The 24,541-nt window shown below is 48.8% G+C and overlaps 1 protein-coding gene across 1 annotated transcript in view; it reads right to left on the bottom strand.

Moving 5' to 3' along the window:
• LOC113490565 (hydrocephalus-inducing protein homolog) overlaps positions 1-22,448 on the bottom strand; it is a gene marked incomplete at its 5' end in the record, with an annotated part of 80,709 nt that extends 58,261 nt beyond the window's left edge. Inside the window, 5 exons of the mRNA XM_026867084.1 lie at positions 879-997; positions 5,416-5,515; positions 9,867-10,038; positions 12,724-12,925; positions 22,324-22,448. Coding sequence (XP_026722885.1) covers positions 879-997; positions 5,416-5,515; positions 9,867-10,038; positions 12,724-12,925; positions 22,324-22,448 — 718 coding nt within the window. The remainder of the gene's footprint in view (positions 1-878; positions 998-5,415; positions 5,516-9,866; positions 10,039-12,723; positions 12,926-22,323) is intronic.
• Between the last annotated feature and the right edge of the window lie 2,093 nt (positions 22,449-24,541).

The raw sequence follows: 24,541 nt of genomic DNA, 5'->3' as shown, positions 1-24,541 counted from the left end.
CTGTCCTGAGCTGAGGTTTACCTTCAGTCAGCACAGCACTAGCAGTATCATCTACTTAGTCACATTTTCTCAAGTAAGGAAAAGAATAAAATGATAATCAATAAAGTATCACCATTAAAAATGCATAGAGAGCACAATATTTTGGTAATAAAACACCTTAATGCATCCTTCCCTGCCCAGTCAAGCTTTTCAAAGTATTGCCTCATTTCCTACCTCTTTCAGTTGCCCTATCTCATTTTTTTGCAGAAGACACCATTGGCGGGGGGAGGCATATACATAGAAAGTTCCTTTGCTTTATCTCCAGAAATGCTTTGCTCTTCATAGAGATGCAGCAAATCTGAAGAGTGGCGAGAGACTGGTCAGCAAGGGGAAGCACTCCCAGTACGGCAGCCAGACCCAGCTCTGAGCCAGAGGCTGGACAGCTTTCCTCCAGCTCCCAGGACCACACTTACCCGAAAACTGGCTGCAATGCCCTGGAGTTCAAACTCAGTACATTTGTTCCAGCTGCTTTTTAACAGCCCGAGTACAAAGGTGCATTGCATCCAGGGCTGAAACAAAAGGCTCTGCATATTTATCTTTTTGTCCCAGTGTTGCTTTCATCTGTCAAGGGGGTATTTTTTCACATGAAGCCTCCCAGCTGATCCCCAAGGAAGGTTGCCAAAAAGCATGGATTAAGACTTCACAAACAACATAGGCACCTTTCAGATCCCATCAGAAGTATCCAGATTCTGGGAAAGCCCCCAGACTTGACTAGTGTGTCAAACAGTCCCTGCTGACAATGACCCGAGTTGCCAGAAATCCCACAGGTCCACAAGGCTCACTGCTGCCCTGGGAGCCATCAGGCTCCCCCCCAGCCCCTCAGAATCCCGACTACTCACCTCATAGCTGTGGTTTAATCCAACAAAAACCTTCCCGATGTCCAGCTGCTCACAGTTGAAGCGGAGCTGAGGCCCTATGCCTTCCCCTTTGATGCGCAGGGGCAGCCTGGTCTCGCGGCCTGCGGAGAGATTTCCACTTCAGCACAGTAATTGCCTCTGTTATCCCGGACTGTCCAGGCTGCCTCAGTGCTACTCCCCAACTCTGGGCTGGATGGGAACAGCTCTAGGTGCTCCAGGAGGAGATACAGGACTCTTCCCTGCCCTCAGGAGATACGCCTTGGGGCTGGCTTCTAATTTCTAACCAACCCCTCGGGCTGGTTTCTCATTTAGCTATCAGTTAGCGATGCTGAGTTTAAAACACAATCTGAATTTCTTCCCATGTGCTTAGACGATCTCTGAAATCCATTCAGTGAAGCCACAAAGCTCATGAAACAGAACTGAAGATAAAAATGCGCCATCTGTACTGATGCAATTGGAGACAAGAGCACAGGAGCCGCGAAGTGCGAGCCCAGGCAAGGCTAAGCTCCCTGCTAACGGCGCTGTGCACGTCTGAGAGCTGCCTAGAGCAGGCAGAGCATCTCAGCACTGACACACAGCTCCATGCCCGGGGCTCCAGGGCTCACCTCCTGCAGCGGCACCTACATAAGACAGGGCTTTGTGATCTCCAGAGAGCAGCACTCGCCTGTGCCCACCAGGATATTGAGAGCTCAGCTTTGTAAAGACACCTTACCTGAAGCATGCTGAGCGGTTATGGAAAACTTCACTGCTGAGGTCAGAGAAGCCATGAACATGCTGCTAATACACACAGCCCTTGCTGCAAAGGGAACCGAGACCGCAAGGCTTATAGCTAAACTCTAAGATGACCATTTTTCTTCCATAAGCCTGCTGAGATGACAGGGTGGGATCCTGCAGTCCGAAGGCTGTTCTGAACCACTGCAGCAGCCTCAAGTGCCTGAACCCGGGCTCCAATTTGGGCTTGGGTCTCCCTGCCATCCCATCCTACTCTGCACAGAAAGCAAGTAGCACAAGGGGAAAAGAAAGGCCCAGAAGTTGTATCTAACCTTCAGTGTAGCTTTTGTGAAGATATATTCCTCTCTCCTTTTGTGTAATGCTCACCATTCATTAAAAGTTAGGGATTGAAGGTTGATTTTTTTTTTCTTTTTTTTTTTTTTTTTCTGCTACACAGTTGTTCCAGAATGTCCAAAACTACTTCCTCTTGCAAAGAGCGGCCCAGGTGGGACAACACAACAACACAGTGACTTGATCACAACTTGAAAAAAACTCTCCCTGGGAACAGCCCTTTCAATGATTGCTGACTTTCTGATCTTGCAACCATGGAATGAGGACCTTTGATAATGTCCAAGCCAGAAAGGAAGAGCAAGGGAGCTTTTGTTGAATTCAATATTTTTTAAGTGGATCCAGACAAAGCCCAGCTGACAGCAGAGATGACAGGTTGCACAGCTCAGGCATTAATTGCAAGGCTGTGTATTTCTATTTCCCAGACACCATAATAGAGGCAGTACTGGGTGCTACCTGTCAAAAGATCACTCCACCTTGCATCAGATGTGGCTTAATTTTCATTAAAAACTCTAGGTCTAAATAATCAAAGCTCTTAGGTAATGGCAAAGATTTCCAAGTGACAAGCTTTTGTCCATGATCATGCTGAGACATACATCCCATGGCCACTGCAATCAAAAAATCAGTGGCGGTTCATCCCCTTCTGCAGTAGGCCCTCACCCTCTCCAGAAGGTCTCTGGAAACCATCCTTTCTTCTACCCCTACGCTGAACTTAAAACTTTAGGAAATCCCAGTAATGTTGCTCTTCCTCTTTCCAGGTGAACCGCAGAGCGGGCTTTTCGCAAAGGAGGAGGAGCAGACTAAACTGTAGGCAGCATTCAGGAGAGCTGAGAGGGAAAAAGAGAATATGTCCTCCTGCTCGCTGGGAGCTGGGGCTTCCAGGAGCATCCAGCCTTTGGCCAAGGCCTGGCTACAGCTGGGCTGTGGCCCTGGGACGCTCCCACCGTAACACGTCCCCGAGCACATAGGCCAAGGGCATGGAGGGGCTACAGCCTCCTTGTCCTCGGTCCCAAACCCACCCCTGGTGCTGTGGAGCGAGCACTGGGATCTCAGCAGGAATAACGCAGCGGCAGGTCACAGGGTGCACAGGGTGGCACTGCTGCCTCACTTCCAAATAAATAGGGGTCTAAGTGGCCCAACAGCACGGGGCTCTGCTACCAAAGTCCTTAACTTCTGCTGCTTTCTGACACTCAGTTGCTTGCTCACAGAATGTCCCCGTCCCTTGTGACTGGTTTTGAACATGATTCTCATCTGACCACATCAATAGTGTTACATGATGCAGGACAGTTCTGTCACAAGCTAAGGGACTGATCATCATGTGGGATTCTGCTTCTCCCTGCATGAGTGGCTTAAGAAAGGGTCTTGCAAGGTGTAACCCAGTACAGTTCTGTGTGCAGACACACCTAACACTGAATTTTAGGTGTCAGAGCCCCCCACCATGTACTTTCTTCCAGCACTCAAGAGCCACAGCTTTATTTGCATGAATAACTAAGAAAGTTCATTCTGAGACTCAGTATTTGATAAGGGCAAATTTCAAACCACTTCTTAACTGCCAGCTTTGCAAGTTGCACAGTTCTGTAAATCACTGCATGCAGAAGCATCTGCTTGCCAATTCATGGAGGCACCTGCAAAAAAGCGGAGGCCAGCAAAGCCCCTTTCCAGTGGGGCATGAGATCCAGCTGCACAACTCATGGGGCTGCACTGGGCAAAGCTCCCAAGTGTTCCCAGCAAGAGACATACACCCTCTGCAAACCACCCTCCAAAGGAGTTTGTGACTGGCATGCAAGTGCATGAGGAAGGCAGTCATGCTACTTAGAGGAATCAAGAAGCAAAGGTAACTGACTCTCTAGTTAAAGATCACTGTTTTCTTCTTAAAACTCTTCTTGCACTCAGGGACCTTGACTCTGGGACAGTTTCCACCCTGATAATAGAGTGGGTCAGCTCTGGCTTGTAAGGGAGGGGGCTAGGTGCATCATTTAAATGACCTCCTTGAGGTCCTCTTGCAAGGAGCCAGTGGAGGAGTTCAGTTCTCCCAAGGGCCCATCAGGACCTTTTCAAGAGCAGGCTTCTCTTTCTAAACACAGATCATTTGCTCATCTCTGTTTCCTATAACTCTCAGACCAGCTCAAGGGTTGCATGTAAGTAGTCTTCCTATTTCTCTGCAACAAAAACACTCTCCTGGCACAGCCCCTGGAGATGCCTGCAGCAAAATGCTGGACACCCCCATCACAAGAGCAAAAATCCCAGAGCCAGAAGCACAGCACTGAGTGAGGAATCCCTCAGGCACAACTTTTTAAATCAATCCTTTCCTTCCACAGCTCTAGCAGCTGCAGCTGGGGGGCAGGAAGACACTTTGTGAACACAAGCCCTGGGTAATGACTGTAGGTGGCATTTGCCAAGTAAACCCTGCACAATTACAGTATAAATAAAAAGCTGTTTCATGACATTTGTATCGCTCAGCTTTGGGCAGTAAGGAAAGCGACAAAGCAGCTGGGTTAGTGACTTCAGCACAGTCCAGAACAGGCCTCACACCTCTGCCTCTTAGACGGGGAAAAACCATCACGTTCCCTGGATGGAAGCCTGACAGTGCTCTCCCAGTCTCGAAAAACAAATTAAGCAGCACCACGCAGAGACAGAGAGAAGGATGAGGTCACCCGAACCCCACAGCCTGCTGCAGGCACTCCCTGCCCCGTGCTAGCACAGCAAAGCCATCACCTCTCGCAGGGCACAAAGGTGCAGCTCACATGGGCCAGAGATAACTGCTCCCAGCAAAAGACGTGATGGCACTTCTGTCAGACAGGATGAGCATAAAGCTTGCCTAGCAGACTGCTCAGACTCTGATTTCCAGGGAGGGCGCTCACCCCGCTGAGCACAGCAAGCCCTGCGCAGCGTACCCGGAGGCACTGCAGACTCAGAGCCACGAGGTGACAACTCCCACGTGCTGGCCAGAGGTGCCTTCTGCAGACAGCCCGCGCTCAGCAGGGCTCAGCCACCCAAGGTCTGGCAGTGTCGGGGTAGTGAGAGGGGATCCAGGCTCTGGAAGCACATTTGTAACTCAGCTCCTACTGCCTCGGGAGTCTGATGATGCAACCGTGTAATAGAAACTCCATCTGGAGGCAAATGGTCTACAGGGACTTGCTGCTCACCCACTGAAGATGTTTAGCTCTGTAGCTCTTTGGCCTCTATAGGCACGTGGCAGCAGAGCAAATGCTGGCAAACCCACGGCATGAGAACTTATCCCTTCACTGCCTTGGTTGTTCTGGGATCAGTGATCCAGGCTTGTAGCCACACATCCTGAGGGCTGGCCTTGGACAGGAGACCACCTGGACACCGCAGGGGCAGTGGGCACGTGCCAGCACCCTGCTGACCACTGACCCTTCCTACCAACTAGGCGAGAACCGAGGGGGCTGCAAGACGCGCCTCCACCGTGGGGAACAGAAGCAGGAGAAAGGAGCCGTACCTGAGATGTCACAGTAGACCGTTTGTTGATAGACTCTGGCTTCTCGGGGTCTAAAGATCACGTTAACTTCAGCTGAAGAATTTGGCCAGATATCTCCCTCCTGAAACAGAAGGAGACCGCAAACCACTTAGCCTCAAATGTCACATTTCTTGTTTTCAACCACAGCCCTATAGCCTTTATTTAGAGCATCAATGAAGAGCAGGGAACAAGCAACACTTAACAAAATTTAGGGGGGGGTTTGGAAGCAGCTGCAAAAGAACTTTTAAAGTCTCTTACCTTTACTGGCATCTGGTAGAGGCATTTTGTTAAATTAGGGCTATAATGAAGCCACCAAACTGGCTCACGCTCCAGTGAATCCAGTAGGATTTCTCCAGAGGTGCAAGCCAGTTTAAGAAAAAGGTCCCTCTCGCTTCCAAACCTTCCCGCATATCCCTGTAGCACTATGGCTACATGACGACTTTTACTCAGGTCAGGAGAGATTTAACAAATCAAAGAGAATTTCCCATTCTTAGTTACAAAGGTGCTGCCTCTTATGCCCTTCACCTGTACATCCACCTAAGTATTTAACGTACTGCGGTGAGTGGGGCACTCAGCACCAAGCAGAACGAGCCCTCCTGCCTGGGGATAAAAGAAGAACGGGCTCCTGCCCGCTGGTGGCTGCTCCTGCCCCGAGCCGTGAGCAGCCAGCCAGCACGCAGGCTCCTCCAGCTGATGGATGATCTGGGAAAGGAGTTGAGAGACAGAAGCATCCTGTTTCTCTCTGCGAGGTGCACACGCTCCTGTGTCCCTGAACACAGGCTCAGACAAGAAGAGACGGGATTTGCTTACAGCTCCACACCTCTTTCAACCAACAGGCTCTTTTCCGTGTCATGCTCTTGCTCAGGGATTTAAGTCTGGGCCATGCTACCAGTGTGTCTGCAGCTCTCTGCTGCTTCCTCCAGGTCTTCTCTCTCTTCTTCTCGCCCAGAGTCCTGGCACTGGCGCTCAGTCCCAGGGAGGCATGCCTGGTTTCTAAAGGATCTCAATTCTTGCGAGACGCCACTTACATCCCCTGAACCCCTAGCATTACAAATGTTCCTTGTGTGTTTGTTGACATAAATAGAGGCACCTCTGACAACTGTAATAACACTCGACAAAGGAAGGAAAAATTCAGCTTATAGAAGGAGACGAACAGAGTTGTTTTTCTATCAGCAAAGCGAGGCTTTGATTCTGCATGCTCCTAGGTATCCTCGCTGCTTTGTCCAGAAAAGCCTTGAACGGAGTGGAGCCTCTGACACTCCTGCAGCATACATATTAAGTAACTATAATACTTCCCATCGACTTATCCCTTATAGCTCAAAGGACAGCCCCCACAACAATTGAAGAGCTATGACATGGTGAGTTTTTGGGCTGCAGCTGCAAATAATTCCCCAAGGCACAGCCTGCTCAGAGTCAACAGAACAGAGGGAAGAACTGTGAAATAACTCACAGAAAATACTGTGAGTTATTTCTCCTGGGAAATTAAAATGGGCTGTTGAAGAGGTTCCTTGCATTCCTGCTACCCCACAGCGGAAAAAAGAACTGCTGCTTGAAAGGAAATGCTTCATTACCCACCCTTGCAGGCTACTGCTACACTAGACCGAGCCTCAGGGCACCTCAGCAGCCAGCCACGTGCCTGGGCTACGTGTTCTCTATAGGATGGCAGCCGAGTCAGAGCATGGAGAGCCACCACGGATGGTAACCAGGACAGATGTAAAACTATGCAGTGCTGTGAACACAGTATTGCAACACTTCTGGCTGAAACACTTCTGGCCTCAGACAGGCTGCAACTGGCAGGTGGCATAAAATACAGACGGTGGATGTACGATGGTACAGCACAACCACTCCAGCTGTCCTACCCTGGCTTTGCTACAGCATAAAGCACGGCGATACAGGAGGGGATGGCACACCGGGACGCACAGCTACACAAATGATCTGTCTGCAAGAGCCCAACCGTAAATACATGGCAGATCCTATCTCTCCTCCCTCAGCCCTTAAATAATGAGAACCTGCTAGATCTCCACCAGTCGGAGTCAGAAAAAGCTGGTCTTGAAAAGCCAGGCACCACCAACTGCTGGCCATATCACCTGCTTTGCTTTGCAGAGGGGGAAGGCAATCCATGGAAGGAAATCACAATCAAAGCAGTCAAATCAAAAAAAGACAGAGCTGGCAACAGAAGTATTAAAATGACACTCAAAGTGCATCCTCTCAGCTCAGGGCACTTAGGAGAAAGGCAGTGCTAAAGCTAACACCCGCCTCTTTCCATAAATAACGGAGCCCACAGGGAACTGTGGGATGGACCAGGGCTCCCACTGGAGATGGTGCCTTCCGCCAAAAAAGTGCTCTGCAGTAGCTTCTCATGAGGATGGGGACCAGCTTGGTTCCCCAGCTGAGGTGCAGGTTTGCAGCAACAAACACCACTGTCACCTCCTGGCCCAACCTCTGGATCAACAACAGTAGCACCTTTGTAACCTGGACATCTTGACGACCACCTCCATCAGCTCAGAGTTCACACGTGACACTGAGGAGTCACTACCAGGCAAGGACAGGACAGTGAGGACTTGTCAAGGTCAGTGTAACAGGAACAAGTCCTCGTCCACCCTCTCCTCTGGTTGCCATTTCCAAGGAGTCAGCTCCCACAGGTCTGCAATGGGACTTACAGACAAGCTAGGGTGGGGAGGATGCAAAAATAAACCAAATTTGAGATGTGCTCAGAAAGTCAGAGCTGCGTATCAGCTTGTTTCCCACAGGCTTGGGCAACTGCTCAGAATGTTCTCATCCACATGGTAATTCCAAAATCACACCACCGCTTTTCTGTTGTTATTTCCATCAGCGAGTTAACCCTATACAGACTGAAGTGACCTGCTGCAGCTTCTACAGATTGCAGCACCTGAAAATACTGGCAGCTAACGGTCCACTGACATAAGGTCCCATATCTCTGGGGGGCCTCTCCAGCAGATTTACATGGCAGTGCACAAAGGGTGTCTGTCCAGGCTAAAAGTTACAGGGCTGTCACTGGAGAGAAGGTTGTGGAAGCCAGCAGCAGTGGAGTTCTGGATTCTACATTTAATAAAAGGTAGAAAATACTTACTACCATTTGATGTAAAGACACCCATATGCCAGGGGGAAAGACAAGCACGAGCAAAAGTGAATGTGAAATTGATTGTTCCATAAATAATGGAATTCATGGAAATCAAAAGGTTGATAATGCTGGACAAAACAGAAGGGGAGAGACTCATGTGGTAGCTCACTTATAGTCAGTCCTAGAGCAACCTGTGTAATATTCCATTCAGGAAAGGTTTCCCCTCGAGACTTGAGGCCAGGCTACACTTTATGTCCGTATGTCACTACGTGGAGTGCAAGGACTCGGCGCTGTGGGCAGCCAGACTTCTGGACCTCACCTCAAAGCATTCAGGAGCTCAAGAGCAGGTTAAGCTACTTGTAGAGACACAGTCTGACTGTAAAGCAGCAGGACCCCTGAGACACACTCCAAAATCAGCTCTGACACACCACAGGCTGGTCTTAATGCTCAGCTGATCAGCTCCCTCTCTCTACAATATTCCCACCACTCTGACACAATCTCTTGGTCACATCATGCTACTGTCAGCTAGAGTGGTGTCAAACTACAGCTGTGCCAACACTGGTGGCTCTCAGCCGTATATGGGATATAGAAGTAACTGAGGAGATGATCCCCTTCCTTGAAAAAAAAAAAAAAAATTTAGTTTCACCTATTTTAAAAGTAAGAAGAGTTAGAGATTATCCTAGGATTTACTCCAAGATGAAAAGTGATTTTACATTGCTCGGACAGTGGGCATTCTTCATCTCAGACCATGCAAATACTCAGAAGCAGGGATCTGGCTGATTGAAGGATATGGGGTTTTGCTTGCATAAACAGAAAAGGCAACAAAATGTCTGTACCTATGTGCCATGAAACTCAAGAAGTCTGTTTAAACCTGCCAGCCTTGTGTCCAGGCTCACAGATGACACTGGAAGGGACACTGAGCCGTCATATCCGTCCAGGTTATATGAAGAGATTGGTATCACTCTGATCAAACTTGGGTTGAATTTGGCCTCCTTTCCACAGAGGACCATTTCATTCCTCAGGTCAATATGTGAACTGAGAGCGCTCTAATGTCCTTTGTTAATCCCCACACACTACGTGTAAACTGTGCCCTTACTCATCGTTATCGATACCTCTCAACAGTGAGACACTTACCAAGCGCCCTTAATTTATAGCCCTTGCAGCAGAGCTCAGCTTTAGGCAGCCTCTCGCTCTGCCAGGAGCCCACAGAGATGCTTTTTCCAACAAGCTCTCGCAGCCTCCCTAGAAACCTGGTGTTTTCTCTCGGCACATCAAGCCAGCTGACACAGGGACCTGCCAAGTGACCTCAGCCAGGGAGGAGAAGGAAGGGAGGTTCTCAGCTATCACTTACCAGAGGCTCAAGGGTGAACACATCGTCGGAGAAAAGCATGGAGTCTCCTTGCACCTTTGCCCGCTGGTTCTGGAAGGGGCGGGAGAGAAGGGGACGGCGTTCTCGCAGAGCAGAGTCCACCTTGCACTCCCTCAGACAATGATCCGTCTTGCCCTCTTTCTGCCCCTGGAGCCTGCAGCCACGGGGAGAGACAAACCAAGCAGATAATTTAATGAGCAACATTTTGCAGAGACTCGTGTGAGTGCAGGGGCAGCAAAGCGCTCGGGGAGGAAGAGCAGCAGCTCAGCGAGGGGCTGACCCCAAGCCACGGGGTCCCACATGAGTCAGATTATCACTTGCTGGTTGCCACCACGGCACGTAGTTTTACTCCATCCTTACAAGCTCAGAAGAGGTTTCTGAAAGCCAGCAGCCCTCGAGAGCTCCTGGCTCAAAGCCTCTGCCACAACTGATGGAGAATCCACCAACCACCCTAACTGGCTTTTCCTACCACAGAGCTGCCTGGGGGAGCCAGATCAAGGTGAAGGAGCACCCACTGCAGGGCTTCACTGGCAGGGGGAGATGCAGCTGGGTTTCAGCTGCAGGCTACTGGCATGACTCCTTTTTAATTCCCCTTTGGACCTGCAGGGATAAGCAAGCTAAATGTGCTCTCTGTGCCCTATACCACTTGTCACCAGAGGATCCCAGAGCACTGTAAAAGCAAACCAATGAATTCAGGCATTGCATCCCTTTGGTGAAACCAATGTTTATATGTGCATGGAAACAGAGGCCCTGAGAGGGGAAAGCACTTTGCCTGGCATCACCCACTAAAGAAGTCTGGACCAGCATCTCTGAATCCAAACCCTTACGTCTAGCCTTGAACCACCTTATCTTTTTCCTCTTTTTGGCCATCTCTGTAGGGCTACGACGCAGTTCATCTCTCCCTTACTTGGCAGCTGTAGCAGAAATCATTCTAGAGTTTAAAGATCACAACCAAGAGATAAGGGAGCACTGCTACAGAGCAGTTGCTTCCTAGCTGGCATATTGCTGTCCCCTCTGCAGGCTCCAGTCCCCGGCCATGAAGAACCAGCAGGTGACAACTCAGAGGGGATGAGTGGAAGGCTCCATGTGTAGCAGCACATCGAGGCAATGTAGTAAAACCAGGATAGCAATCATCACCCCGCTAAATTCAAATACAGTTCGCACGGAAATACGGTCATATATGTTACTAGCTGTACACAGAGAATGCCTAGGGCAAAGGCTGGCACCAGCACCAAAAGTACTTGCTTTGGCTCGCCCCCCCTGGAGTGCAGTAGGGAATGTTTCTCCATGGCTGACCTACAGCGCTGCGCATGAGGAGGGCTTCCAGCCACCAATGAGCAACCCCCAACTCAACCTCCATCAGCGGACAATAATTCCACCATTACATCCCAGAGAGTCCTGCAGGAGGGACGCACAGCAAACGCCTGGATACACCTTCTAAGGATCCAGGTCTTCTGGGGTCACAGCCCAGAGCAGGGTCCTGCACTGCCTCCTCTCATGGAAAAAGTCCTCTCTGCTCTGAGATCTCTGAAGCTTCTCTGACAGCAGGACAGTGGCCTTGGAGCTATGACCATCTCTGGGATTGCAAGGAGGAAGAACAGAACGTCCTGGTCACACTCAGGACACAAACTGGCACGAGATCAAATGTAATTGGAAATGAATCAGGTTGAAGTGAACTGTGGGGAAGCCTGGTTGCTTCTGAGGGGAAAGAGGGTCACTCAGGGTCCAATCTGAGACAGGCAGGTGAGGAGAGAGCAGTAAAGGAATGGTCCAGGCAAGTGCCCAGAGAAGGCAATGAGGTTTTCTTTTAACACATTGAGCTTGCATGGAAGTCACACACTGTGTAATTAAAAATAGAGAACAGTGGAAAACTAGTTTTGGCTTTCAGACATTTCTGACCTAATTCTGTTGAACTTTATTGGCTCAGAAGCCCTTAAAAAGTGCTCCAGTTTAAGGCACTTTCCTGATCAGCTGTGAGCTAACTCCTATACGCCTACATCCATGCAAGTCTGAAAAGTCCCACAAGGATTCCCTTAATCACCCAAACTTTTAAGTGTCATTTCCAGTTCATCCTCCCAGTCTATACGTGTTTCTCTGCTGCCTGAAAGGGGAATTTCAAAGCTTCACCACAGACACCCTTGGAAGAACCTGCCCCATCTCTCAGCACTATGAAGACACAGGCTGCTGCAGCTCAAACGCGCTCTGTCCCGTGCTGCCCTACCTTCCCTGCAGAACCCTTCACCTCCAAACTCTCCCCAGTCTCTGAGGAAGGGTAGAAATACCTCGTTGTGCTGGAGACCGGGACAGTGCAAGGCAATTCAACATCCTACAGCAGGACGGCCTCAACTTGCTGGCCCAACGCAGCACTTGACCCTGCGCATTACTGGAGAAGGAGCCTGCCACCTTATCAAAGCTGGAGTGGAAGAAGCTGCAGTGAATATCATAACAGTTATGCTACCTGCAGCTATGTTAAGTGCTGCTACTCAGTGCAGTCCCAGGGAATGAGTGCTGACACTTTCCTCAGCCTCATGGACCCCCATAACGCAGGCTCTCTGGATATCAGTGGTTTGGGGCTCCCTAAAATGCAAATTTGCTCTCTGAGGAAATCCAGTCACTGCAATCAACCTTTCCTCCAAAAAACACCATCCTCAGCTGGAGTATGGATGGAGCTGGAATGGGAGGCACTGAGCTCCATTACCCTAAAGCCCAGGGACACGTAACCTGGTGCCATAAATGGTTTACTTGTCCTAAACCATTCAATGCACCACACCTCTTGAGGCCACACATTAGCTTTACCCTTGGGCAGTGTATCTTACTGAAATGAATCTTTCAAACGAACCTCAGCTTCTGATGATCCTCCTCTTCCTGGGTAGGAAAAGCCTTCCACTGGAAGTGGACTTTGATTTCACTCCGATTGTGAATCACTACAGATCTGTGGTTTGACAGTGTGAGGTAAGTCTTCTCAACTGTCACGGAGCTCCTGGCCAGCCCGATGTTGAAATCTACAGCTGCTCCATAGAGGCTTGTGTGAGTATCTTCACCTGGAAAAAAGCACAGGGGAGTCTTTGCTCATCTCACTTGCTGATGGAAGTACGAGGAACAGAGCAAACCACCAGTAACAGAAGAAACTCTTCCAGCTTTTAGCTGTATTATCAGTTCCACAGATCAGCACATTCATCACATCCTGACAGCTGCCCGTGTACAGAATGAGGATGGCACCACCGTCAGCACCTGATTTCTGGGTGCGTTTGTAGAGATTTATCCCCAAGGTGACAGTATTTACAGCGAGATTTTTCCGATGTGCCCAGGTGGCCTTTGGGTTGCCATCCCACTCGAGTTATAGAGAATTCTGCATCCTAGTCGTTCGGGTGACTCTGAGGAGTCCCACCTCAGTCAGGGCTTGCCCAGCATTGTGTCTCTCCTGATCCCTTGTTGCTGACACCCAAAGATGCCTGGGGGCACACGGGCAGGAAAGGAAGGTTCAGAGGAACAAGTGACAGCCCAGGGCAGGATGGGACACAGACCTTCACTGTGTTGCAGAAGCAGCGCCCTCACTTGCTGTGGGTTTGTGAACACGTGTCAAGAAGAGACTGGTGGGGCACGGCCCACCCCATCCTGCCCATTACAGCCCTGCAAGCCCATTTCCTCAGCCGGGACCCTGCTGCTTATGCCTGAGTCTGCAAGTCTATGCTGCGTCTTCCCAAGCCATTCAACGACCAGAGCGAGGGCATCTTTGCTTTCTACCTCAGACCCCGCTGAAGAGGAGAGTGTCCCTGGCTGTGCACATCAACTGACCAACGACTGCGGCCTTGCTGGAGTACCTGCCAGCACGTCACCTCCCCAGACAGACTCCCACCAAAGGCTCCCTCCTTTCCAGAGTTTTCAAACCTTCCTTCTTCCCAGCCAAGTAACTGATGGTTGTCAACTGAGCTCAAACGTCAGTAAAAAGCTCACTCTTCCTCTTGCAGGCAAGTGTTTCCCAGGTGAGACTCAAACAGCAAACATCAGACATGCTCTCTAGAAACGGCATTTCTGTGGAGTGGTGCTTAAAGCCTCAGAGCCAGCCCCAACGGACAAGTGCAGCAGCCCGGCCGTAGCCTGGAGAGCATCCCTCTGCAAAGGCAGAGCCTCCTCCTCCCTGCACAGGTCACAGCAAGGCAGCCAGCCAACGGACCTTCCTTTAAAGCGCTACTGTGCAACAACACGGAGAGCGCTGGAAGTGTGCTGGGTGCACTCCTGAAATCCTAAGCCAGACACAACACAACACAGCAGAATCACATTCATTCCAGGGAAAAAAAGAAAAAAAAAAAAAAAAAAAAGGAGCCCCCTCTTTTGGGGGGGCACTGGGGATTGACTCACCCTTAAAACAGTAGATCTCTAGTGTCATTCACTCATCTCCACACACAGAGAACCCAGCCTTCATGCCTGTATAGCCTCAATTTCTCTGCTCTTAAGGGAGTATGGAGTGGTAGAGATTTGTGGTCAGAGATGAGAGTTATGTTGCAAGGACAGCAGCAATGTTTACAGTGACTTGACAATCTGCTTTCTATAATGGACAACTTGTCATACAGAAATAACTGATGTTCAGGAGAGTTACAGAGGCAGATATGCTTTATGAGCACTGCCTCTCCCTCCACTGAATCCTTGGCATATATCGGCAAGCAAAGGAGCCAGGAGCCATGAAATGGGAGACACGCACAGTGCCTCGAGCTTGGGTTTATGGAAACACGAGCCAGCGCTCTACAACGATCAAGATGACAAACTACTGCAAAATAAACACCATGAAAATTATCATCGTCTCCCTGCCTAAACCCATGGCCACGTGCGTCTCGAAATACTGGGTATAGTTCTGATCTCAAAAAACCAAGCTGAAGCATCTGAAGCTAAATAGAGCAGGACATAAAGAACAATTTAAAGTATGAAGCAGCTTTCATAAGAAGATTGACTACAACTCCTTATCCTAGAAATCATAAGGGCAATAGTTGGGAGAGGTTTGTAAAAGCATGGATGGCCTGGGAAATGTGAATAAGGAAAAAATTGTCACTATTTGTCATAAAACAGGAACCTGAGGGCCTGAAATAATGTTATTAGACAGAAATTACACAAAAGTGGCAGTACTTCTCCAGGGAGTATTCCTTCCTTTGGAACGCACTGCCACAGGAGGCTGTAGAGGCTAACAGCTGCAAATCCAGGGAGAAACTGGACAAATTCTTAGAAGATAAAGGCATCAGAAGCTATTCAACAGAGATGAGAATAAAGCCTCCAGCACAGAAAAATGCTAACTCCAGAGCCCAGGAGGGAGAAAGCATATGCACTGCCTGTTTCTAAACAATTTGCTAAACATCCCCTACTGCTGCTCTTGCGGGGAGGAGCTGGGGACGCAGCCACCCTTGCGCTCCTGGCTGCAGGCACCGAGGACTCTTCTGAAGGCTGGAGGGTTTGCCGGAGCACCTTCTACCACTGAGAGCGTTTGGCATCGTGCTGAATACAGACACCCACAAATCGCCGGGTCCAGGAGAGTGTGCACATCTGCCGGCGAGTCAGGAGGAAGCCTGGAAGTCTGTCTGCCAGGCCGATGAGCTGACACGGAGAGCGGACTGGCCAGGGTCGGCCATGGGCGGCTGCAGGCTTCATGTCTTGGGTGTCAAATCAGATGTGACTTTTCTTTTAAGACTCTTGGCTGTTTTTCAATAACCCCCTCTGTACTGTAACAAGGACATAGCACTAGGCATTTCACTTGACAGGGCAGTGTCCATGGCGTGTGGTTTGGGATGCTTGGCTGCCATGAAAGTGCATTTACTGAATCTAGATGTGTCTGCCCTATCATTATTTACACGTGATCTTATTACAGGCTGTCAACTCTCTCATTCTTACATGCTTTTGATACATTTCCTACAGGTGGCAGGACACAGCTTTCACTCTGCAACCTGAAGAAAGCAATGCCTGAACTTGAAATTAAATGCAAGACTTTTTAAGAGCAGCAGAGCAGATGCTTTGGGTTGTGCGCCCCTGAGCGGTGCTCTTTGACACAGCAGAAACACCTCTGTGTTTTATCTCAGCATCCATCCACATGGCTACAGACACAGGTATCAGCACACCATGATAACTTTTCACTATCTTGAAGTGAGAAATCTGTGGGACTCCTGTTGTGCAGGAAAACAGACAAAGAGGGAATTTACAGAAGACCTAAACATTTTTTCTGAATTCTAATACTACACAATCATCCTGGTGCAAGAGGGAATAATTTTCATAGCAGTACAAACCGTTCTTAAACAGAAAGATTTTGTTTAGCCAGAAGATATAGCTCAATGGATAGATGAGCAAGCCCTTGAACAAGATTTTGAAACAAATTTCAGGTTTGATGAAGAACACGTTCCTAGTATCCAACAGCTGGTACTTTCCTTCATTGCTTACTGCTCTAAACATTAGGAAGCTGGTAGCCAGATTGATTAGACTGAAGAGAAACAAAACAGCACCCTGATGCATTTTGTCTTCACCATGACATTCTTCCTCTATCCCTGGGTCTCTCTCCGCTGAATTTGGATTGTAAATCTTTTAGGAGTGAGTGACAGTCACATTTGGAATATTTAGGTAGCATGGAAAGCAAGTGTAATTTCATTTGCCCAGTCTGTCAGAAGACAGTGCCTTGCTCTCATCTCTTCTATGAACGCAGCTGCAGAGAGACAGGTCCTGCTGCTTTTTCACTGAAAATACAAGCAAGCAATGAAAGGAGAGCTCTTCACTCAAAAGGATGTGACTGTACCCCCATATCGACCTATGAGAAGTAATTCTTTTGCTCCTGCTATCATACCCAGCTGCCTCCACTGCCGGCATATCCTTGTTTTTCAAGCAGCGTGCAGAGGTCTCTGTTACCACTTCACCACTGAGAAGCAAGTCACCTCACCAGGCTGAGTGATCTCTGGAAAGCTGGAGAAGTCACTTACAGCCTGATCCAGCCCCCCCCAACATGTGCTTTTTGCTGCGTCTCCCACAGAGCTACCACCAGATCAGAGTCAGGAGTGCTGCTCTGAGCTGTTTCGCTCTTGGGCAGCTGATGGCTTCACCTACAGAATGAGCCGAGTCTCCGCCAGCCTGGGAAAGGCGTCTGTCCGTCCCCACGCCTGTATCTTCAGCCACAGAGCAAAGCACGGAGCAGCGACAGTCATTTGCAAGTGCTTCTCCAAGGCGGTGTTCAGGAGCTGCCTTCAGACATCATTAAACCATCATGTTATTTACTCCAGACCTCCTTTATAAACCTCACCACTAAATAACTGCTGCTGGCAACACAGGTGTCTCTAAAGAACCACTCCCAGGCTACAACAAAGCTCAGAGCATCCTCCTCATGACTGTGCCCACAGTTGTTACTGTAATGGCCAGAGTCCCCAGCGTGGCCCCGGCCTCAGCAAAGCACCCACTGAGCCCATGCAGCACAGTGAAAGCAGAGGGTGTCTACCTCAGAGGCCCTGCAAGGAGCCATAAGACAACAGATGGGGATGAAAAGGGAGGTGGAAAGCAGTGACCAGCCAGCAGTGCTCCACAGGACAGGCTGCAGGCTCTTCAGACAGCTCTCCTGCACGCTGAGCCATCTCCCTGCAGTCAGGCTCCCGCTGTGCATCCCTCTGTGACCGAGCACCCACAGCGTTCCCCAGCAGCCCTCTGCACTGTGCTTAGGAAGAACTGTTTGCCTGACTCCAGGATGAAACACTCCGGCACAGGAATATCCAGGAGCCAGCACGGAGGTTTTGTCCTGCCCAGCATGAAGGAGCTTTGCAGAATGTTTTGAAAATGGACGATGAAACCATCAGATGATGGAAGACCACTGCAGCGTACCCAGGATGCCACGGGCTATTTTTAATCCTTATTGCTACCACAGTAACGACACACTGGGGTACCCCTGGCTGAAACGTTGCTTTTGGCCATGGGGAAAATGGTGGAAGAACTTTCATTCTGATTGCCTGGCAAAGACATGCCCCATAGACCACCTAATAAATCAGTCACCCTTCAAGCTGTTCTTCTGCTTCTCAGCAGAAGGTGATTGATCCACAAGGAAAGGAGGCTAATGAATGTTCAGTTCTGTCCTGAAACACCTCCACCGGTAGTGACACTTAGAACACGTCAGTGATTTCCACTGATGATAGAGTAGATAAGCTGTGGTCAAGGATGACCTGCAGAGAGATGAAAACCACATTCTTCCAGAAATCTCTCATGTGCTAAAACCGGGGTATGCAGCGTCACACAGATGTCTGTTTCTGTGCATGCCTGAGGATGAACAAAACAGCCAGAAGGAGATTTCTAACTTCCAAGCCACCCTCCTAGTACATACATCCCAGTCTGTGCTCACGCAGTCAGCTCCATGGGTTGCTGGAGCAGGGGTTTTCTTCAGAGGGGTGTTATGTAGTTGTGGAGCTACAAAGCTGTGCAAAGAAACCTCAAGCAAGTGAAGCACAAACTGCATTCCCCTTCATCTACCCTCAAAGTGACAAATCAACTCTCCTGAAACACAAGGCCCTGGAGAGGGGCCATACTCTGCAAGGAGCAGAACAACCTTATCAAAATCAGCATGGGAAAAATTCATTGTTACAAGCAGCTCTAGGAAAGGGGAACAAAGACAGGAAACAGTTGTTACCTATTACCTGTTTTGACAGAAACAAACACTCTGGAGACCAACTAGACTCACCCATCAATCTAAGTGATTTGAACTATAAAAGCATATAACCAATCAGCTGTATAAAGTATTAGTTACCAACCCTCGGTCGGTTGCAGTGCTGCTACTGTTAAGATGCAAAGTCAACATATAATTGCACAAACTCCTGTTTACATCTTTTTTGCCTAAAATATATGACTCCCTCCACTCACTTTGAAGCAGATGTACGAGAACATAAAAGTCTGACAGAAACCAGCCACACTGCTGGGAATTTTCACAACAGAAGGGAAAAAAAAAGCACAACATGCACTCACCACCTACGACAGGCGGAAATCCCCTTGCAAAGTTTTTAAATGCCTGATAGCCCAAGGAAAATCTAGAGAAGCCTCTTGTACAGCATCAGTCTGGCTTACACCTTAGGATAACACAGGAAACAAGATCTTCTTTAAAAACTCACAGAATAATGTCAGTTTCTAACCATCTGCCAGCACTGAACACAAAATTAAAAAAAAAAAATTACAGCAGCTAGTGCACTACAGGGAAGCTTTGGATTCAAAAGGGGCTGTTGCATAGGAAGCAGAAGATTTCCCCACCTCTTAGCACTTGTAAGCAGCTACCATAAATCTGCCTGGTGTGGAAGGAATGGAGAAGAGCATGAAGATGAAGATCTGCAGGCTGGAGTGGCAGTGGCACACAGCGGTGGGCGTCAGAAGCTCACGGTCTGTTGCCGTGAATTTAGCTCAACAGTAACTTAACGCTACTCACAGAAGCACCAGAGCCCCTGTAAACACTGGCACAAGACTAAGATTAAAGCCAGAAAATGGTTTTAGTATTCCCACCCTGGTATCCTGCACAATACAGGGACGAGTCAAGTTATGTAACGAGGTAGGGAGTTTGCTCAGGCAAGTACTGAGCCTCCTCCATTCCGGCTGAAGTCAGTACAAATTGAGAACACTCAGCAACTTGTCTGAGTGATCTCAGGAATAGAAAATGCAGCACAACAAGAGCTAAACCTCAGTTAAACCCTGCTGCCTGTCCACATGCATCAGTGGATTTACAAAGGAGAAAAAAGAGGAAGGAAAAGACTTGGTCTACAGACTAAATCAGTAGAATTTTCATTTCATTTTCAAATGAGTTCCTAGAAGCCACTGATTGTAATGCCAGCCTTGCAAGACAGATGACAAGACCCTTGGTCAAAAGGGGGTTCTTAGAGGAAAGAGAACAGAGCTCTGCAAAGGTGGTTGCTTTCTCCAAAGCCTACACAAAACCACAGATGACTATCACAGCAAGGCAGTGGCTTTTCTCAGATGCTTTATCCTCGTGGGCAGCTGAGATGTTCAGAGGTGCTGGCATGTCCACGCTACCATTACTTGTCCAGACTCAAACAGCAATAAACAGCCAGGGCTGGGATTTCATGAGTTTCCTGCATGTGTACAGTGACCACTAACACACCGCCAAGCCGCTGCATGGGTGGCCTCGTTATCGAAGTAAGCCTGCTCAGCCAAGGAAAGGGATTCAGCATCCCAACACGTTTACGTTCCCAGATGGAGTATGAGCTGGGCTTTTTCACACCCAGACGCATGTACATGGGGGAAATGGAGGAGTTTGGACATGTAAAGCAGTGAAGGTCAAATTTTCACTGTAAATCATTATGCTCTTAGCAGCAAAGACATTTTCGTCATACTGACCTGTAAAGTTTGTAACAACACAATTACCACCACATGGACAGCCCATCCAGGGGACAGCACCTGTACTCCTAACCAGGACAGTGTAAAGGAGGCACAATTCTAATCAGCCAAATAGCAGGCAAAGGGAAGAGCTTCGTGTCTCCTTAAGCAATGCTAGGGACAGATTTGACTCAAGTTCAGCAAAAATTAAAGCCAGGCAACACGCACTCGATCCTGCATCAGTCACACTAAAAGCAGTGTGATTCACTGAGAACTACTGCCACTTGTGAGCAAGTCAATACAGACACACAGTAAAGCAAGGAAAACGCCTCCCAACACCCTACACTGATATTTTGCTCTTAGTGCCTCCGTTTCATAATAAACAGTCTGTTGGTGGCTCTGAAAGAGCAGCCCAGCTGCTTTTTGTATGCGAGTCGCAGGGAGTCTGACAGCGCAGGACAAAGCAGCCAGGGCTCGCCCCGCCAGGCTGGGTAACACGGTCTGGTGCTCCGCACTACGCCTGCAACAAGCGGCTTTTAAGACTGATTGATTAAATGCTTTGGTTTCACTTCAGCAATTAATCTCAGCAGCCTTTTACTTCTTTGTATGCTCCAAAGTTTCAGAAACAATCCCTTAATTATTCCTTGCTCTCCTTCTCAGTCTGTGGTTTTAAAAAATAACTGCAGCGCCGTACTGACAGGCAGGAACAAATCCTGCCTTCATCTCCCAGTAAGAACAAGGCTCAGGTTTTCAAAGCAAGCTGTGAAGATCCCGGCCCTGGATTCTTCACTTGGACTTTCCATTTCACATGGTATAACCCCACAGCCCTGTTAGCCCTCATCCAACCCAGGAAAAGATCTATGCCTCTGAATTTTATCCTATAGGTTCCCTAATGCATACAAATGAGGCACCTTTTGCTGTTCTCTGTTACCCAAAGTGTTACCCAAACCAATGAGCTTCTCTGAGTGAGCATAAATTTTCTGTGAACGTGTCATTGACTGAACAATATTAAACAAAGCTGTGATAAATCAGAAGGCTGCAAAGAGCATTTGGAAGATAATAAGAGAATTTACAGAACTTCTACAAACTCAAGACAATAAAACGCTCATTGCTGGGCTAAAGCATCGCAGTCGCACCTAGGTGAGGACATCACACTCCCAGGAATGAAGTTCAGGAATAGGGACAAAACAAACCTCTCTTTCAGGGAAGAGAAAATGCACACCAAATGCGTTCAGGCAACTGAAGAAGTGTCTTGATCAGCATCACAAGATACCTCTGCTGAACCAAGGCAGACAGAAGCCTTTTAACATCACACCTTTTCTTGAGTTTTTCCCACCTACTCTTAAAGTGACTTACAAAGCTGACAGCATTTCTGTGGCCCGAGCTTGGCTTCTCTACCCTAGTATAAATTTTATACCTATCTCAGGAGCACTCCCTGCCAGACCCCAAGAGTCCTGATGCTGTGAAGTGTGGGATGTAGATGGGTAGAGGGCAACATAATAAAAGGGTCTGTGGCAAGACAACGGACAAGCTGTACAGGGGACAGAGGTGTTTAAGAGACAGGGGGCATTTAGAAAGAGTCTGACAGAGACATGCATTCCCCACGTTACACTTCGAACAGAGCATTGTCTAGGAATAAAACTTCACACCTGCATGTGCACACTGCAGTGGAGATCAGGGTACCTCCTTCCTCCACTCAGCAACTCCCAGGAAAGCAGCATGCCAAAAATCTCATTCCTACTTGAGGGGACCCACTTTAACAACCCCCTAAACACCAACTATTTGTCACTTTTTACCCGAGGTAAAGGACAGGGGAGGTACACCTGGAGAGGGAATTAAGGTGGCTGCGACAATGGGCAATGATGGCAGATGACTCTCATGGGGCGTGCTGGGGGGAGAACACCGTGCTGACAGCAGGGATGGACCAGCACACAGCCACACAGGACACACAGAACAGGCCCAGCCTTTGCCCTTTATCCGCTCCCTTCTAAGCACTGAGACGTGCAGAGGTTTTGAAAGAAAAACTTTTACAAGTAGTTTGCAAAGCAAGTTTAACGTTATTCTGCCTAGAAGGGGCTCTGTTCTGAAGGATGCAGTGAGCGTGCACCACGCAGTGCCCAGCACTTACCTGTGTCATAGCGAACTACCAGGGAACCGGAATGATCCCCGGTCTTCAGCGGGTGAAACTCCACTGTCACTTGCATGGCATCACCAACACCAAGAGTCCCGATGGAGGGATCCACAGAGAAGGGGCTGCAACGCAGAGAAAGAGACACGTCAGGGCTATTGTGGGCGATCTGGGGACAATACTCCTTTTGCAGCCTCCACCACTTCATCTCATTGGGAAAGCAGGAAGCAAACAAACCACAGCCAGCAGAAAAAACAGAACATAGAGGATCAGAAATGGTGCTACAGACTCTCATTTCTGACGAGATCCGGCTCTCTGAACATCCTGTGGTGTCAAACGACCTCACCTCCCCCTTACTCCGCATCCCCTCCTCTGCAGGGAGGCTCAGGAGTCCGACCGCTGGCAATACAGCCAGAGGATGGGTTCTGAGGAGCACAGAGAGGGTGAGAGCTATCTGCCTGCACAACCTGACACTGACTTCCTCACAAACCTCTCTTTTCCTGCCACCTATAAACTCCACCTCAGTAGGTGCAAATGTCAGGGCACTACCTGTCCCAGTGAGACTGCAGCCTAGCAATCAGACAGGAGGGAGAATAAGTTTCTTTCTGAAGACCAGAGAATAAATATGATTTAATTTGCAGAATTCATTTTTTTACCTTGAAAACATCCTAGTTTAGCCTAAGAAAGGGCACGTTTCATCAGCATTATAGTGAAAGATGCTCTAAGAAAAGGAGCAATCAGATAAAGCTGAATAAGTGCAAACACAGATTAGAGCGATACAAGGACGTGGAAACAAGACACAGCAGGAGGATCCCTTGTACAGCCTGAACCGTTAAACCCCCGGCTACATGAAGTGCCATTACCAGGAGCACATCCATGCGAGTTTAACAGGGGGTTTTCTGTGTATTCACAAGCACTGCAATCTGGGACTCTGGGTTGTCATCCAAGCTTGGTAACTGTTTGCTTGGCCCACCAGGCAAATTCCGTGCAATGCATTGGAAATAATTATGAAAATGTGTTGGGGTACTTTGGATTTAATATGAGCAATTATGATTTGTCACCAGGTAAACGGCTCTTGGCTGACAGACACAACACTGAGTGCTTTAATGCAAAGGGACAAGCCAGGTGTAACATGCTTCTGCAGCTGGGCTTCCTGGCTCTTCTACAGCCCCACTTAGAAAACAAAAGTTATTGCTTTTAGTGCTTTGCTGGTGGTCAATTTGTCACCTTAAAAACATGCTCTGGAGAGTTTTACCATGATTAGAGAATGCAACACACACAAAAATACTGAGAGCAACTGTAGCCATGCGCAAGCTGAACCTTGTTCATGTAAGTAGTGACAGCTGATGAAATTGCGGGAGTTTCTGCTCATTAAGGAGATGTTGCTGCAATTAGGGCCCTGCCCTGCTCCCATTAAAACCAGCGAGAGCATTGCCACCGAAGCACAGGGCCTGCAATGTTTGTGTGCTGGGCCTGAGACTCTGGAGAGAAGAGGAAAGACACGGCACCACCAGCCTCAGAGCTGGGCTGTTCTACACGGTCCTGCATCCGCACTGATGGTCACTGACAGGACTGCTGCAGGTCTCTGCCAGGGCTTGGGTGGGATCCTTGCCCGGTGTGGGAAAGGCAGAGATTTTGGAGTTTTTTGTTTTTTGTTTCTTTTTCTTTCAGAAATGTTGCCAGAACAGAAAAGCTGCCAGTTAAGGGGGATCCCGGGCAACACTTCCGCACTACCTCTCATCCTATCACCTTCCTGCTCCTTCCCCATGTCTACATGCTCCTGCCCTCAGATGGATGGGAGTAACCCTCCCGAAGATACCTTCATCTTTTCAAATTGTCAGAAGAAGAGGATCCAGCCATGTTCAGGACTCAGGACTGAGAAACGGAGCACAAATCAGACACTCTCTGTCCTACATCCCACCCCATGCCGTACCCATGAGACAACTCTCTTCCTGCTGTAGTGGGAGCTCATTACCCCTCACATGGACCTGGTTCTCCAAGACCCAAAGATGCAAGCTCCATGGTTAAACTTAACTCCCCTGAATTTCAGTCACCGTCACTAAGCTGTTGTCTGCAGCCTACAGACGAGATGCTAAGGAGACATCCCTGACACACTGTCATAGCCAAATGAAAACCACTGCTGAGAGATGACGCTAGCGGGATAGACATTGGCTTTTTACCCATTAAATGTCAGCTGTTCTTTGGGATCCATTAAATG

This window comes from Athene cunicularia, unplaced genomic scaffold, assembly GCF_003259725.1.
Source record: "Athene cunicularia isolate RWA unplaced genomic scaffold, athCun1 SCF_14, whole genome shotgun sequence".
Lineage (NCBI taxonomy): Eukaryota > Metazoa > Chordata > Aves > Strigiformes > Strigidae > Athene > Athene cunicularia.
Note: the sequence above shows the minus strand (reverse complement) of the source record. Positions and strands in the feature narration are given on the sequence as shown.